Below are 17,351 nucleotides of genomic sequence, written 5' to 3' on the forward strand. Positions count from 1 at the left end.
TCGAAACGGGATGGCGGCTGAGGCGGCGGGAGAGAGTGAGAGGGGGAGCGTCTCGCCGCCCGTCTCCTCACTTGTCGCCCGGTGCCGTTGTCATCTCCCGCTCTGTCTTTGCAGGATGTCCGCGCTGGCGAGCGACTCCAGTATTACGGTGGCGGGCGGAGAAGTGTCTAAGAATAAGCGGAAAGGTAGCCGTGGGGTGAGGGGGGAGCCCGCTCCGACTGAGGCGCGGCGGGGCGCTGCGGCGGGGAGCGCGGTCGCTGAGGCGGGAAGCGCGGCGGCGGGCCTGGCTGAGCTCTCTTTGCCCCTTCTTCAGGAGGAAGAATCGTGAAGTCTCGGTACCTGCAGTACGATATGAAAGACGCCAAGAAGGTACTTGGACGCCTCGCTGCCGGGCTCAAGGGTCGCTCAGCAAAGGATAGAAATGGTGTGAGGGGCGGCTCGGACTTGTGGAAACAGGACCTAAGCAAAAAATGACTGCTGGGGTTATGGGGGAGTCGTGGTGTATTACTAGAGGCAGACTGGGATGGGAGCTTGGGACTGTACTCAGGTGACTTGCAAAGCACCAAGATGCCCTGGGATTGTAGTTGTTTATTGTCGGCATTCAAGTTGGGGGTGAGATATATTGCTGATCACAATTACTGCTTATGTTCAGTCTTTTCTGTTTCTTGATTGTCAGGATACTTCAGCAAATTCCTTTTCAACGTCTGCTGCTAAACCATCTTCTGCAACTAAACCAAGATCAGTTCTTCCTCAGAAATGTAAAACTTCTGCTGGTAGGTTTTACCAGAATTTAAAAGCTCTTCTTTTGTGAATTTGTTATTTCCAACCTGTAGAACTCTTAACAACTCTAAAGCGTTGTTAAGAGGTGATATTTTGTATTACTTAAATCGCTGCCAGTTACTATCTGTATACAAAGGGAATTAAGAAACTTGATGTGGGATTGAGAGGTGTAAACTGAAGTGCATTAAACTTGTCTGGACATTCTGATAGAGAACTAATCTGGAGTTGAGTAATTGGATTGTCTAAAATAAGCATATCTCTTGCCTTCTGCACAAGGCTTTGAACTACTCTTTTACTATGCCCTCACCATTGCCCTGCTTTTTTTATTTAATCTTTTTAATAAACCCAGTGTAAATGACTGAAAATCCCTGTCTGCAAAACAGTCCATTTTTATTTGTTTTGCAAGAATTGCAAAAGAATTTTCCGGTAAGACCTTAACTTGACTTGAAAATCCTGAGGATATAACATTATTCCCTTGTCATATGAGTGTTGTTGAACTGTGAAATGTTTAAGAGGATAACATTCTGAACTACCTTGTCTCTAGGTAAGTTAGGGAGTATACAAATGGTATACTGGTATATAAAGTAAGTGCGTAAAAGTCTGCGTAAGGTTGCCACGTATTAGTGAAAGCATATATAATAGTGAACTTGTGTAGAATCTGTTCTAATTCTTTTAGTTTGATAACAGCTTCTTTCTACAGGTGTTGTCCCTAGCTCATTAAATCAGAGTAGTTTTGAGAAAGGTGACTTGCAGTCCACTTTATTAGATGAAGATAAAATTAGTCGACCGGACCTTGATCTTTCAGCTATTAATGGTAAGCTTCCACTCATACTCAATTTCTTGGTTTATTGTTTTTAACATCTGTGTTGTAACTTGGTGATAAGTAACCCTTGTATTCTACCATATTCACAAAAGGATTTTGTTAAATAAAGTGAACGTTATTTCAAGTGTCTTTAAGCAGAGGTATTGAGACCTTCAGTGTTTAAATTAACCTCTTGATTTTTAGTATCTTTTGGGTTGTTCTTTTTGTTTACGATCAAATATTAAAGAACAAAGTATGCTCAAGTCTTTGTTCCTATAACAGATGGGTGTTAGATTATCAGCCTTTCTGAAAATTGTATCATATCTATATGTAACTGTCACTTGAAGCTAAATGCTCATGTGATCCACATCCACTCACTTCTCGTGAGTATCATCAGAGCCAGAAATAGAGCACAAGTCTTCTTCACTGGTACATATAATAATTTTGAAATTATCTTTGCCTTTGAAGAACCTGATGGTATGTTGACCCACCCTATATACTTTGGTAGAATAGAGAAATAACTTTTCTGTTGTGATACAGATAAAACTGTCCGTAAAAAGACTCCTAGTTCAAACTCTGCTTGCAAAGGAGATACAGGGACACGTCGAAAAACCAAAAAAGCGGTGAGTCTCACTGCTTTCATTTGTTAAGCATATTGATTTTGAAATGTGTGAAATGAAGATTTTCTGTTTGTCTTTAATCTTGATAACAACTTTGAGGTTCTGGGATGATCTAAAGCCTTCTGGCAGAAGTCAGAGGATAAGTCTGTTCTACTGCTAGCGATGTTTGTTTTGTTTATTGGATGTCTCAACACTGAACGAAACTTTGCTTCCATTTCTTGTGGTAAAGAATCTGCTCCAATTGTAGCATATCCTCAAGATGATTCTTTTTGTATTGCTGTCCATACTTTTTAATTATATCACATTATCTTTAAATATTTTCTGACGTTTTTGCTCAGAAAACTAATATTGCTTCAACCTAATTTGAAGTGCCTTATTTAGGAATCTCATTCATCATAGCACTGAAATTTCAAGTTCTCTACCAGTATTAGGAAAATCTGCTGAAAATGTTATAAAAAGTGGTGGGACAAAGAACAAAAGGGTATATTTAATTAACATGCATTGTTTAAAAACCCAAACTTTTTTCATTGAGCTGACTGTTGTTGATGATGATTCCGGGCACGAATTTGACTTCCATGAATTTGAACATTGAAAAAATAATTGTTTAAATACCAAAACTGATCTAGTATATTCTTTTCTTTTCTGAAGGGAAATGATTCTGATGCTCTGATGGAAGAGCTGGAATCTCAGACACTGCTTTTAACTTACCTAAGAGTAAAGGTGAGAGTCAGTCAAGTATTTGGTGTTTCAGATAGAAGAACTTGATATTGAGAAATTGTTTGATTTCTTGTCTATGCTTTCTGATCTGTAAAAGTTAGATTTTTGTGACTTTATATGTTTAGGGTTGTAAAACTGTATGACTTGCTTTGCTGGTGCTGTGTCGTGTTTAACCTCAGCCGGCAACTGAGCACTACACCGCCACTCGCTCACTCTAAAATTGGAAGAGCACAAGTGAGAAAAACTCATGGATTGAGATAAAAACAGTTTAATAATTGAAATAAAATAATAATGTAGTAATAATAATAATAATACACAAAGCAAGTGATGCACAGTGCAATTTTTTACCACCCACTGACTGATCCGATGCCCATCCCCGAGCAGCGGCCCCCCCCCCCCCCCCCCCCCCCCCCCCCCCCGTGGGATGGGGGAGAGAATCGGAAGAGTAAAAGTGAGAAAATCAGTCGGTAGAACATGGGAAGCTGAAAAGTCCTTGACTAGTGTAAACACTACCTAGCAACAACTAAACCATCGGTGTGTTATCAACATTATTCTCATCCTAAATCCAAAACAGCACTGTACCAGCTACTAGGAAGAAAAGTAACTCTGTCCCAGCTGAAACCAGGACATGCTGGTTTCTCATGAGGTAGGGGTATGCAGAAGTTTTGGGAAAACCGTGAGTGAGAGCGTTTGGAGTTCAAGGTTGAAGCAGTGGCTTTGTTCTTTGTTCACTCAGTGCTGTATATGTATATTTTTCCTTTGCAAAAAACATTAGCAGGGGTGGGGGAAGAAGATTGGAGGGGGGCTTTACCTATAGTGTATTGTGCTTATTGCACGAGGTCTCTGATTCATTAATTGAAGCTCTTTGACCTGGTCTGAGGCTTACATTTGTTTCTTCAGAATATGTTAATTACTTAGATGCCACATTACTTTAGTTGTGAATATTTTTTGGATGTAATAGGCAGGAAAAAATCTTGCCAAGCTGGAGAAAAAAGCAGAAAAAAACTTGCTAATGTTGTGTGAAGAAAAGGAGAGACAACAGGAGAAGCTCTGCGAGTTGAAGCGTGAAATTCTACTCAAAGAGAGAGAGCAGAAACTTGATGATGCATTAGACAAACAGGTAGGCTTTATTACAATTTATGCTTCTCCCATATTTAAACAAGCTCACTTATGAAGCAGTCCTTTATCCAGAGAAGATTTCTCTGCTTCTGTGGCCTGCTGGGGTACAATTTTATGCATCTTAAAATAAATATCTTCTTCCTGTTGTGGCATGTTATGCTCTCTAGTAACCTAAGCAAATGCCGTGTCACTTTTTTGGTTGTCTCTTGTTGATAGGCAGGAAGGAGAAGTTAGAGATATTAGGCAAGGGGCAGCAATAGTGCACCCGTTGCCAGAGCAGTTTACAGTCGATGCACAGGAGATGCAAGTGTTTTAAAACCACATGAACATCCTGCAGTTATGCAATTACAGTTATGGCTAGAGCTGAGATGCTAACCCTTAGATGAGAAGTGAACATCATCTGTTCTTTATTTGTCTTATTTTTATATGTTAGACAGCAATAGTTCTGGCCTGGTTGTAAGAAGGCAAATTTCGAATGAATAATTAATTTTTGAATAATTAATTTTCAAAACTGAACCTATGTTTGCTTTTAACAAATATGCATTGCAAAAACTAAAAAAGGCTTTTGTCTTTTGGAGAATACACTGTTAACTACAGTCAAAGTATCAAATATAAACCACTTTGCCTGCTATGTTGCTAATACCTCTGAGCTATAGTAACAAGGAAGCCGGTATTGACCTAGGCATTTTGAGATGGTAGAGGAAAACCTATTAAAAAGCATGATAGGAGTATCATACCACAAACTTCTTGAATTCCTCTGTCAATGAGCATTTCAGAGTGGTACTTGGATTTTTTTTTTTTAATAAATGATTTTTCTGTATTCAGCCAGATCTGTACTAACAAAATGGCTGCTTTTGAAGAAGTGTTGGTTCATCATGTGTCTTTTTCAGATGGAAGTACTTTCTCCCCTTGTTCCTGTTTGTGAACAGTTTAAAGAGCAATATAAAAGCTTTGCAGTTTCCCTGGATGCCACTAGACACGAATTACCCATAAAGAATATTCACATAGAAGGAGATATGCTAACATACCTTGGTATGAAAATTTGATTCATCAAATTTACTTTCCAAAATAGTGTTTTATTGGTATGCTAAAATTCTTATATTGTTATTGCTAGATCTATCTGTGGCCACTGGAGGAATTTTGTGTGCTCTTAGAGCTTGTATGGACACTGGGCCGCAACATTAGTCACATGTTTTGCTATGAATAATTCTTGTCTCTGTTTAACCACTAAACTGCACTTGAACAAGTTTTTTATCCTGCAGCAGGAAAAAAAAAAACAACTTTCTAAACTAGGGCAGTCTTCATGTACACTTTCTTTAGCAAGTTTCTGTATCTTTTAACTGTATTCATGGCATTCCTCCTCCTTCCTTGTTCCTAACGGGTAAGCAAGCTGTAGAGTTGTAGAAATACTGTGATCTCTTCTTGTTTCTGTGTTTGAGGGATAAAGTCACATGGGTAGACTTGCTCATGTTTCTGGTAGAACTAGAGCTTAAATATATTGTGTGATGTCTTGAATCAGAGAATGTTTGTGTAATAAATTAGTACTTGTGTTTTGTATTGAAGTCTGGACAAAAAGTTACCTTTTTAAACTGCTGGTCTGCAAGAAACAAGATTCTTAAACCATTTACAATAATCTTACTTACACTTTAAAACAAATGGAAAAGGTTTATTGAAGAACTTAGAATTCTTGTAAGAAGGCTTGAAAGGAAATAAATACGTATTTTTGGTTTGTGAATGCTAAAGGAAAGGAGTGGATAAGTTTCATGTTGGGGGTACATGGCAATAGCAATATATGTAACCGGCCAGGGAATTTTTGATGTTTAAAACTTGTTTTTTCTCTTGCATTTGTCTTGTAAAAAATCTTGGACATACTCTAAATGAGCGCTTGATTAGCAATTTTAATAGCCTGTTGCTGGTGTTAGTCTTTATAGCTAAAAATAATTTGGCTTTCACAGTTTGGCTTTCATGATGTGTTTGTGAAAGCTGAACAAACAGTAGTCTTCCATCATCTAGTTCACCTGCCTCTGTGGTTACTCCAGCTATTAAGTAATCTTGTATTAACTGATGCCACTGCATGCATTTTTGAATAATATTTTAACATCTCATATTGCAGATGAACTGCGAAAGCAGTTAACTATCACACAGGAACTTCTGGCAGAAGTTATGCCAAGCTACTCGGAAGAAAGTGCAAAAGCATTTAGTGTACTGAAAGAGCTTAAAGAAGTGTCTCAGAAACTGGATAAAGAGCTTCAAAGGTATTTACAACAATTGGGTGAAAAGACTCGTTGGCTAAATATTCAGAGGAAAATCTATAGATCTCGCCAGAATACATCCAGATTGTATATTGGAGGAGGATTAATTGAGGGGATAGTAGCACTAAGTTTAAGTCTGTGTGTAGCAGACATCTCTATTTCTGTCCCTACCTACAGTCAGAGTAAATATGCTTGGGGTTTTTTGTTTGTGTATTCTAAGTGAACTACTTTAGTGTGCCATTCGCTGACACTTTAGCTGAGAATTTCAGTCAGCAAGAGTAGCCCTGGTAAAGTGCAAGTATGTAGGAGAGTGGAGAACTCCAGGAGACAGAAAAGTGAACTGGAAGCTCTATGTCTTAAATAATAACTATACAAATATATCATCCTTTAGGAGGTACAAGGAGCACAGAAAAGGTTTTTTTCCTCGAGTATTGTCTCAGCAAATACGAAGTATCACTGAGAGCATGAGGAAGAGATAAAACATCATAAATTTCCTTTCCTTCCTTCCTTCATTTCCCCAGACGAGATTACAGCTAAAATCTTTGAAGATTGATAGACCATAAAGCCATGCATCTCCCCTTCCATGCAAACTGCCCCCTCCTCTCCTCCAAATTCTAGCCTTTGGGAAGAAAATTCACATTTTACATTTTTTTCTTCTGGTGGCTGCATGGTAGAAGAATGATGTGAATGTCCAGGCGCGTAGCCTTTGGGGTAAAGCAGAAGTTGTTATCCTCCGGAGTAACTGATTGAGCTTGCTTAATTTGTTCCAGGAGCTTCACACAAGTGCAGAACCTGTCGTTTGAAGTTAGTAAAGAAGTTTCTCTGCATAACCAAAGAATATGTGAAGAGAATTATGGACTAGATGTTGTGAAACACTGGTACTTCAACTAAGTTTGTGTATTGTTTTACTAACGGGTGGGTACTAAATCAATGCCAGCAGACTTGTTATCTTTTTACTTCTTGTATGAACATATAACTTGTCCAAATTTCCAGTTATACCAGAATATGAACCCAGCAGCATGCATGCTTACTAATATAAGAAACGGAGTTTTCTTCTGTGTGCTGTCCCATAAGGAGACATCTTTTTTTTAATGTGAATTTTTGTGACACCTTTCTCACCACATTCTGCCTTGACAATACTGAAAGGTAAATAATAAGAAATGTTATTCTTAGCAGATATGACCTATGTATTCTTAAACTTCTTGGTTTACTTTTTTGGAACTGCAAATCAAGAGATTTGCATCTCCTTCCAAAGTAGTGTTCCTTAGAGGGCAACATATCAGAATATAGATGTGGAATTGTGTATGTGGTACTGTGCATTTGCTGATCTCATCAGGAGGATCTGTAGGAATGTACAGCATAATCGTTGGTTACTTAGTGAACGGCTTCTGGAGGAACTCTTAGTTGTCCCTTATTTCTGCATTTGCTGAGAGGAAAAGCTACATGGGTAGTAAGTAATGAGGCTGATGCTTGGAAGGAGCCCGGTCACTTGTAACAAGTGAAAAGTTTTGGTAACTTGTTGCCTAATTGTCTTGGAAACAAATTTATTAAAATCATTAATGCTTTTGTATTAACCTGACACCTTCTCTTTAAGGACTTTATTCTTTTTAATAATAAAGACTTTTCCACTGCTATACCAATAGCCTTCATGATTGAATATCTTCACTGATCTCCTACAGAAGCTTTTGTTTCCATCTGGCCTTACATAGGGCTAATACACAATATATGCAGTGATGGACTTATAGGCACTAACCAGTCCCAATGGCAAGCCATGACCTGCTGGCACCCAAAGTGCTGAGGCCAGCAGCGTGTGAATGTGGAGAGAAACCTCAAACCTAACTACTGATTAAGTGCCTGAGAAAGAGTGTGCTCTGTTATGAACATATGTACCAGATGTGGCAGGTTTTTTACAACATACTTTCCATTTTTGTACAAGGAATGCATTTCTCTCTGAAGGACATGCTGTATCCTGTATTTTTTTACCTGTGGAACCTCTTTCTGTGATGTTTTTTCAAAAGCTTTGCTTTGTATTATCTACTTAGTCTTACGTTTCTGGCTTAAGCTGTGTCTATAAAGATTTTTGGCCTGCTCAAAAAATACTTGGAGCATTCTCCTTGCACTCCTTGAAGTGCTATTCAGGCTTTCCTCCTGGTATTACTAAGGGTCTAACTAGATTCTTGTCTCCTTTTATTAAAAATTAGGACTAAACTAAGCTATAGTAACTGGATCAGGAAGATGTGCCGTGCACTGGATGAGAAGTCAATATATAACAAACTGTTAAGACTGTCCTTGTATATAATATCAGTATCATTTTTTTTCACAGCAACTTATCTACGGGCCAGTAGGAGAGCAATGAGTTGTTTTAAGATATTTGTCTGTTATTTCTTCCTCCTCAACCGTGTTAGATGAACTGCACCTAATAGTTCACCTCTGTGTGCTGCCATTCAGTCCATGGGTGCTGCACGCAGCAGGATCGTGCTCCAGGCCGGGAACATGAGCTGCACCTACGAAGTTGGCCACTGGATGGGGAACTTTGCTAAGCAGTCAAGTCATAGGTTAGCTGCAAATTAGTCTTTATTTTTGGTGGATGGAGATCTCGGTAGAAAGGCTCCTATATGATGAAACTGCTGGTCAAACAACTGTTTTTCCTAAGTTTGGCTAATTGCTAGGATGTGTGTCCTCATGCCTTTAACCTGCTTTATGGTGTGTCATTCCAAGATTCAGAAAGTTAAGAGGGGTCTTCTTACTGAAGAAGAGGGAGGATGAAATGAAAATCAAGTTTATAGTGTCTTGATAATTCTGTCTGCACAGACACAAGTCAGAATGTCTTTCCTAGGATTTCTTGATGGTAGTCCTCATTGCTGGTCTAAAACAAAAAACCATTTTTTTAAGAAATACTTTTAAATTAAACCCATCCTCTTCAGTCAAGTTACTTTCTACCATTGAGATGCTATTGTGTATATATACACCCAAATGTTACTTAAGCAACAGACAAGCAATATAAATTTTCACTATAAAGTGGAGTGGAATGCTATTAGTTTTCTTCCCTGAAGAAGGGTGGTGGAGAAAGGTTCTGCTTGCTGTGATCACAGTTAAAGGCTCTAAATCTTTTGGGGAAGTAGTTCATCCTTGCTGCTGCAGGTGGCAGACATTATCTATACAACAAGCCTAAGGCAAAGTGGGAGTCCTGGAGCTAAAGGCCAACTGCGTGTTCAAAACATTAAAGTGCTTGGGGACGTGCACTCATTGTTTCAGAAGAATCCTAGGCATTGATGTGAGCATTCTGGCCATTCTTTTCCTTAAATTGAACACTTGGGTAATTCTTTGTACAAATGGTAGAACAAGTGTTAGATAAAGCAGCTCAGCCTCTTCAGGAAAGGGTTTTAAACTATTTTGAACTGAGACTTTTCCATCTTGATCTTCCTGAATGTTCTTTCCAAGTGGTTCTGTTTTGGCTCTTTGCAGAAATGTTTTAGGCTCCTCCACCTTGAAATAGCCACACACATTAGATGCTGTCATCTTTAACACTGTACAAACAACAACAACAAAGAACTGCAGAATCACTGGAGCAGGAGCTAAACAGATGTGACACCACTTATTTAGTATTTTCCACTTATTTTCTGACAATGTCACATGCTCTGAATCTGCTTGGAGTCCTAAACAACTTAAGGGCTCTTTTTATTCAGGTTGTCAATCTCTTCTTGGTTTTTGTTTTGTTTTTAACCTAAAATTAATAGTGTTCTCCCTTCTGTAACTTGTATCAATGTAGATTTATGTTCTATCTGAACTTGCGCAGTACTTATTACCTATGTATTCATCTTTTAGGCCAGAAGTTCTTACTGACCAATTGTTAACATCCATGTGTCCTAAGGTGCTTTTCGGGGGCGGGAGGCGGGGATTTCTCTTCCAAAAACTGAAAGCAATTGTGAAACGAGCCAGCTAGGTCTGAGAGCCTGGGTGGGAAAGGGGGGAGCACAGAAATGTAAGTACTCGTCCCCTGCAAAATTCTCTTAATTGTCTAAAAAGCAATTGGCAAAGATAATTTTAAGCTAGGTTTGCACTGCACAGATTGCCCTGCCTGGATTCTGGTATTTCTTGGGGACCACGTTCTCTTCAGTTACGCTGGTGTTGCCTGCCTGTTTTGACCACCAGCTCAGGAGGGCTGAGTCAAAGCATTTTTTGCTGTAATTCCTGTGCTCTCTGCGATGGGGTCACCGGGGGTCAACGTAAGGGAGCATCCCTCTTTGCCTGTGGTGCACTATAGTGGAGCTGCAGCCCGTTTGTCTCTTCACCACCCCCCCCAACCCTACAATTCTTTGTTCACACTAGCTTCAAATGGAGCTGATTCTTTGCTCATCAACAGCAAGTAAGCAGCTCATGACCCCAGCAGATGTTTCTGCATTTTAGGCTAATGAGAACTTATTGGATTACTGCAGTCTTCCCTGCCTCGGAGTAAATACCACTTTGCTGGAGATCCGGAAACTCATACTGAATATGATAAACAAACTGCTGGCTGGACTGTGATTGCCAGGACATGAAAAGAGTTCCACAGCAGCAGAGGATCTAACAGCTCTGAAATGCACCACTGAGCCACACCAATTAAGAGCATTTCCAGTGATTATGTGAGCATTCCTGTTCAACTCACAGAAATGATTTTAGGTTGTTTCTTCCGCTGCATTTGTGTGTGGTCTGTAAAGCAAACACAAGGATGGAGGACTAGGTTTGCAGAGTAGTCTCAAATGCCTCTGATGAGTTTCTTTTAAAATATTTCTGTGAGAATGTATATGCAAGACCTATCGAGTTTCCTGCTAGTTCAAGATCTTAAATTTAATATGTTAGTGAAGCAAACACAAATTGCCTCTTAAGACATAACTAATTTTTTGTTTATATAGATAACGTGTGTTTGGAGATGGCCCGTTGGATATCAAAACTTAATTCCTTGTTTTAATACCTACTGCATGTGGGGGTGGGAAGTTAAACAGCTGATTGAACAGTAGAGTTTTCAGGACTACTACCCAAAAAGATATTCTGTCTGAATATCTTTATATATAAAAACTGTGCCTTTCAGCACTCAGGCTTTGTTGTGTATTTCTTCAGAGCTTTTTAGACAGTATTTCAGTAAGTGAAATGGTAAACAAGTAACTATAGGAGTGCAGCACTGATCCCCAGCTAAACCAGGATGAATCTTACCAGCTTGACGATAGAGCAATGCTAGTACGCTTACACAGCTTCAGTGTATTATGGACAGGGTAAGTATAGTATCTGTATCAGCAGTACCGAAAGATGTTGAGAGCCCTTAACCCTTTCTTGCTAGCTTTTTTGTCTTGAGAAATTTGTCTTCACCTAACTGAACAAAATCAAATTTCTCAGATTAGTATGATTTGTATGGTAGAAGGACACCTTTACCTGTTCCTAGTTATAAATGTGTCTAGCTGAATTTTGTATAACTCTTAAGTGTGGAGACTTCACAGCCTCTCTAGGTCCCTTATTTGTGTATAAAACTTCCACCAAACACTAGACTATGCACAAACTTCTATTACATCAGTCCTGTGTAGAGGCTGAGTAGAAAACTTGGAAGTAATTTCTTACTAAATGTCTTAATGACAGCCGCTTCTGATTAAGCACACTGCTCTATTCCTGTTCTAAATCAGCATCTGCCCATATTCATGATTTCTTAGTATTATTTCAGTCATTTAATCAGGAATTAAAATGTCATACTACTCAAAGATCAGCCTCTCCTGTTCTGCAGATGATTAATAGGCATTTCTGACAGAACTATTTAATAATTATATTCTCGATTATTCTGTTATTATATGCTACTCAGATTATAGTCTTATTTTGAATGTGCTCTTTAATTAACCTTTCCTTGTAATTCTGTTCTAGAGATGCTTGTATTCCCAGGAGGCAGGATCAGTCTTGTTTCTACCACTCTGTATCTGGACTGATGTTGTAGTTTCTGTAAAAAGACATTGCCCTCATTGCTGGTAAGCTTGTAGTAGTATGGCAAAGCCAATAGGACACTTGTTTTGCAGTTATCAGTTTCTACATTAGATATCTATGTTTGGCTAACAGAAAGGAGGCTGTCACAGAAACACAAAGGGAGAACAAAACTGGGAGTTAAAGAAATGGGTGTGGGTTTTTTTACTGTGAATATAATGCTGTAAAAATTAACTAAGACCTTATTCTTGTCTGGTGGTAAGTAATGACTGACAAATGTTTTTCGATTGGGGGGGGGGGGGACAAATGATTATGGCTCCCCTAAAGCTGATGACTTGTCCGTTGTTTATTTTTTTTCCACCCATCTTCTACTGAAATCTAGCACGTACAGGACTTAACGCAGAACTAAGTAATTAATAGCCTTGTTTTTACTGCAGCATCTTTTCCTATGTACACAATTTATGCATGTATTCTCAAAATCTTTATGTAAGTGAGTCTTACCTCCTCTGTCTTTAGGTCTGGTCATCTCTGTGACAAGTTAGCGTGATAACACTCATGCTGAGGTAGTTAACAAGGGCTAATTATTAAGGGTGTGATTCTACCACTTGATTCTTGTGAGTAGTCTTATTGATTTGAATTTTGTAATTGAGGGAGGACAAAAGCAAAAGCACAGCTGAGAGTAGCAGTACTCAAGAATTAGTATTATTTAGAGCTTAGCGTTAACTCTATTTTTTGTTTGACAAATACCTGTCTGATAACTTTAACATTGCACGTAGCTTATTTACTAGGTAGATGGGACATGGCGGGGGGAGGGAATTCTTTTGTTCTGCAGAGTAATGATGAGGAGAATGTACAAGCAGTCAGGATATAAATTAGATCTAGTCAGAACCAATATAGACGTATTCACATGTTCTTCTATAAACTGCAGTCCCTCCCTCACCTTTCTGACAGACTAGTATAGCCATACCGATCCCCTGCACACTTTCAACCTGAACAACTGCCTGAGATTCCTAAAATTTCATGAGGAGCAGAATTACATTTTTTGTAAACGAAATAAAAATCTGAACTATGCACAGTGCAAGCGGGTGGGTGAATATGGCCCATAGATTGGACTGATGAATAGTTTTTATACATAAGCAGTTCTTACAGAACTTCCTTTAAACTCCTAACTATTACCAGATGTGGGTTGCAGGCAGCTGCTGGAATTCCAACACCTGTTGCATCACACTGAATAGGATTCATTTTGGCAGGCACAGAAAATTCCATTTCAGTAACTAAATAGTTTGAAATGATATCTAAAGCCTCCTTTTTTTTTCAGACCAAGCTGATTCTAGCCTTATTTACAGGATTGCACATACTTTCATAATTAGAAGATGGTTTGCAGTCTTTAGAGACTGTAACTGGCTGATATTTCTTGTAGTCAGTAAATATCAAATAGAAAATCTTCAATTTGGAAGAATCTCTACTTCAAAAAAAGTTAATAATGATTTAAAATGGCTATACTCCACATAGTGATAATTTCTAGCTGTGATTTCTGAAATGTAGAAATACACGGTTTTGTGTTCAAAAATGTTACAGCATTATGCTGAAGATGATGGAGCTCCATTTTTGAAGTGTACTCTGCTGCATTCATCAATTCATTGCTGCATCATGTTGCTTCTTCAAAGTCCATACCCAGAGCTTTTTCAAAGATAGAATGTGGGTGGATGTTTAGTGGCACTTTGTGGGTTTTTTGGTACGTACCCCATAGATCTCGGGCATGAGTCTGTAAGGAACCATTTATGGGTCTGCTGTATAAAAAGGTATGGGTGATTAAGTGTAGAGGGAATTATTTTTTTGAAAGCATGATGCTGTTTCACCCAAAACATACCTGATCTCTGCAGGACTACTATCAAAATCGTTGTTTTGATTGGTGAGGTATTGTACATCAGCTATAGGCTGCTATACCATGAGAACAGCAGAGGTGCTTCATTTTCATTTTGCCTCCTTATTGTCTTTAATAAAGGATTCCAACATGCTATTAGGTGTTACCTTTAGGAAGGAGGCTAACATTAGTATTGCTTCTTTGCAGACAGGAAAATACTGAGGCATATAGAGTTCTGTGGATGTATCTGAGAAAATGATGAAGCTGAAAAAGAATTTGGAATTACCAGATTTTGCTTTACCTTTGCATGTTTCTGTTTGTCTCAAAAAAAAAAAAAAATCCCATTTTAATGTACTTTCTAAAAAGTTGCTTTTCTTAAAGTCTAGCTGGTTTGCTTGGGAAACAATCTCTATGGTTCTAGAGTTTGAATGAGTTTGAATAAACTGAAGGAGAATGCAGCAGTAAGGAAGAATCCACTCTCTTAAATTTAGACAATCCATCTATTTCCATTTCTAGTTAAGTTGCAAAGGCCAAGCTGTGTTATAAAACAGAGTCATTTTATTAAGAGTGTCATAAACTGTTTGAAGTGCGACCTAGGTTTGACAGAGTTGGTACAAGTTAATGTTGATCTCAACTGTGCTGTAGTTGCATTTAGTATGGAGAAAGATAAAACTAATGTTCTAGCAAAACATTTGTAGAAAAATACGGCTCTTAAAAAATCTGAATGGCGGGCATGATATTTAATGATATTTAATTAAAACCAGTGTAATGTCAATTGAACTGACATCACGCCAAAGAATACTAGCGCAAGGTTTGTGGAAAGTGTTCATGTCTTAAACTAATGAACATAATCTAACAAAATACATCACCTATTCTTACAGATACTGCCTCACTTGTATCCTTGACCATCATAGCTAGTACAAGCTAGTACGTAGCTAATACAACTCCTAGTACAAGAAGAATAGTACCATTTGAGTACAATTATACATTTCTGAGCAACGGGAGATCAGAGGAAAAACCCTATATACTTTAGCGATGGAAAGATGTGTTAGGAGGGCCTCTTTTTTACTTCATGCTTTCTTGCACGTGTCTTCAATTTTGGGCAAACAAAAGAGTCCCTTGGTAGCACTCGTAGCGTTGTTTTGTCATGTGAAGATACATGAGCAATGAAGTGAGCAAGAGCGGAGCAGTTGTGCTTAAATAGCACAGCAGCAAGCAAAATGGATTCAGCTTACATAATATTAAAAGCTGAAAGCTGCTCCAAGACATTCTGCAACTCCTCCCACAGATGAGCTATAGCTAGAAAAATCCCATTAAAAATAAATAAAAATAACCTTTCCCAAGGTGGTGAACAATCTTTAAAACCTTCTTGTTCAGTAGTGAGAGCATAATTCTGATGTTTGTATTGTATTGAATAAAATTGCTTCAATTCTCCACCCTGATCTGGACAATTAGGGCAAGTCTTAAAACAGGATCTGTAGACGAATGTTAGTCAAGGGTTGTTGATGTAGTAAGAGTGGTTTAAATAGGTGATTTCTTTAAAACCTTCTGAACTTGCTTGGCTATGATTTTAACTGTTGTGTCCAATCCTAAAAACTGTCATAAGCCTTGTAAAATACATAATCCTTTTGGTTTGAGACTGTTGTTTAAGTTGTCTGGTACAAAGTATTTTCAGGTGAGGCATACTTTTTAAAGCCCTAGCCTAGCTTTTCTTTTTTTTTTTAATTTGACAAAACCTGTTCCCTCTTCTTCTAGACTTGTTATGTATGCCTCTCCACAAAAGTAAGACAATGCTGTTTTAAGATAGGTTTAAGTAGGAAAATGTAGCCACATCTAGCAGTGTTATCCATTACCGAAGATAATCTGAACTTATCAAAAAGCTACTGAGTTAATGATTTCATTTTTTTTTAAGAGAAGTCATAGTAAAATTAGTGCAAGTTTCAAACAAGAGAAATATTCAGGCACCATTTTGTTGCTCTCCTGGCTGTGGACCGGTCAGCCTCTGAAGTCCTATGGCTGAAGTAGTCAGGGAAACCTCGCTCCTTTTGATGACTTTGTGTTTTTAGGGAATGGACTGACTTGCAGAAAATGTGTTAGCTAGTAATGATGCTGCTAAAATATATGGTGATTGAAATAATTTTAAGAGGGAGAAAAATAATTTTAAAAGTTCAGCAGCTTTAGCCACTTGATTTGCTGTTTTTCTTGTCAGAAGGTAGAAGAAAGGGCCTTTGGTAAACTATCGAGTTGACTTTTGGATACAGAACTGTATTTTTGCTAGATAAAGTGCTGGGCTCCATATCAGTGATTTTTAGAAGAAATGGAACTGAGGTTCAAATAACAGAGCTAACCTAGGGGGAAAAAAAAGTTGTGGGGTTTTTTTTCCTGTTTTCCTAGTAGTTTACCTTAAGCCAGGTGTGTAGTGTTGGGGGAAAAAATATAATTGAAACTGCCTATGTTGAGGGTTTTCATTTATTCCTGGGGGGAGAGTTCACCTCTGTTGAAGCACACCTGGGATCCTGGCTTGCCTGGGTTGTCTCCAGCAAGGATCGGAGGAATCATTCCTCGGTATCTATATGTAGCATTTAATCCACCACTGTGAGACATGGCATTTATTCTGTCACCTGGAATCTCGGCTGTTGCTTTGGATATGCTTTTCTCCCCGATTTGTGTAAGCTCTACTCTTACGCTGCACCCTCTTCAGACTGGTGTAGTGAGAGCTCCCCCTCCTGTCTCAAGCCCCTGTAACCACGGGCTAGGACAGAGGGATGGAGATGGATAGATTAGGGCCTAGGGATGGAGGAGGATAGAGTAGCATCAGTCCTGGCACTGGATTTTGAGTTGGAAAGCAGTTCTTTGGCAGTGCTCAGTGGAGTGCCTCAGAGTACAAAGGCTCAGTTAATGGGACTAGACCATGCAGGGGGTGCTGTGCCCTGGTCCGAGCTGATGGGACCTTTAGGAACCTAAGCTTTTGCAGCTCTTGCATCTGCGTGAGGCACACCGGCACCTTCAGGGACTCGAGGAGGAAGGCAGAGAGCTCAGGCAGGTGGTCTCCCGGGGCTGGTAGGGCTCGGCAGAAGGGGAGCCGATGTCATAGCAGCCCTCAGGGAAGAAGGCCGGCCGGGCTAGGCTGTCAGGGCTGCAGAGAGGATGGTGAAGGTGAGGAGCGATGGCTGGAGCCGGGAGCCCGCCGGGGCCTGGCGCCGGGCGGGCAGCGCACCTGGGACCGGGCGGGGGCAGGCTGCGGCCCGGGGCCGAGAGGC

General features: G+C 39.3%; 1 protein-coding gene across 1 annotated transcript; it reads left to right on the forward strand.

Annotated features, from left to right (window-relative positions):
* Positions 1-115: 115 nt before the first annotated feature.
* Positions 116-7,911, forward strand: HAUS8 (HAUS augmin like complex subunit 8). The gene is made up of 10 exons (XM_009284031.2): positions 116-185; positions 314-369; positions 677-773; positions 1,481-1,594; positions 2,123-2,205; positions 2,851-2,922; positions 3,881-4,039; positions 4,929-5,070; positions 6,152-6,293; positions 7,061-7,911. The coding sequence occupies exons 1-10, from the start codon at positions 116-118 to the stop codon at positions 7,179-7,181; spliced, it is 1,056 nt and encodes a 351-aa protein (XP_009282306.1). The 3' UTR covers positions 7,182-7,911.
* The last annotated feature ends 9,440 nt before the right edge of the window (positions 7,912-17,351 follow it).

Source organism: Aptenodytes forsteri, unplaced genomic scaffold (genome assembly GCF_000699145.1).
Source record: "Aptenodytes forsteri isolate BGI_AS27 unplaced genomic scaffold, ASM69914v1 Scaffold471, whole genome shotgun sequence".
Taxonomy (NCBI): Eukaryota; Metazoa; Chordata; class Aves; order Sphenisciformes; family Spheniscidae; genus Aptenodytes; species Aptenodytes forsteri.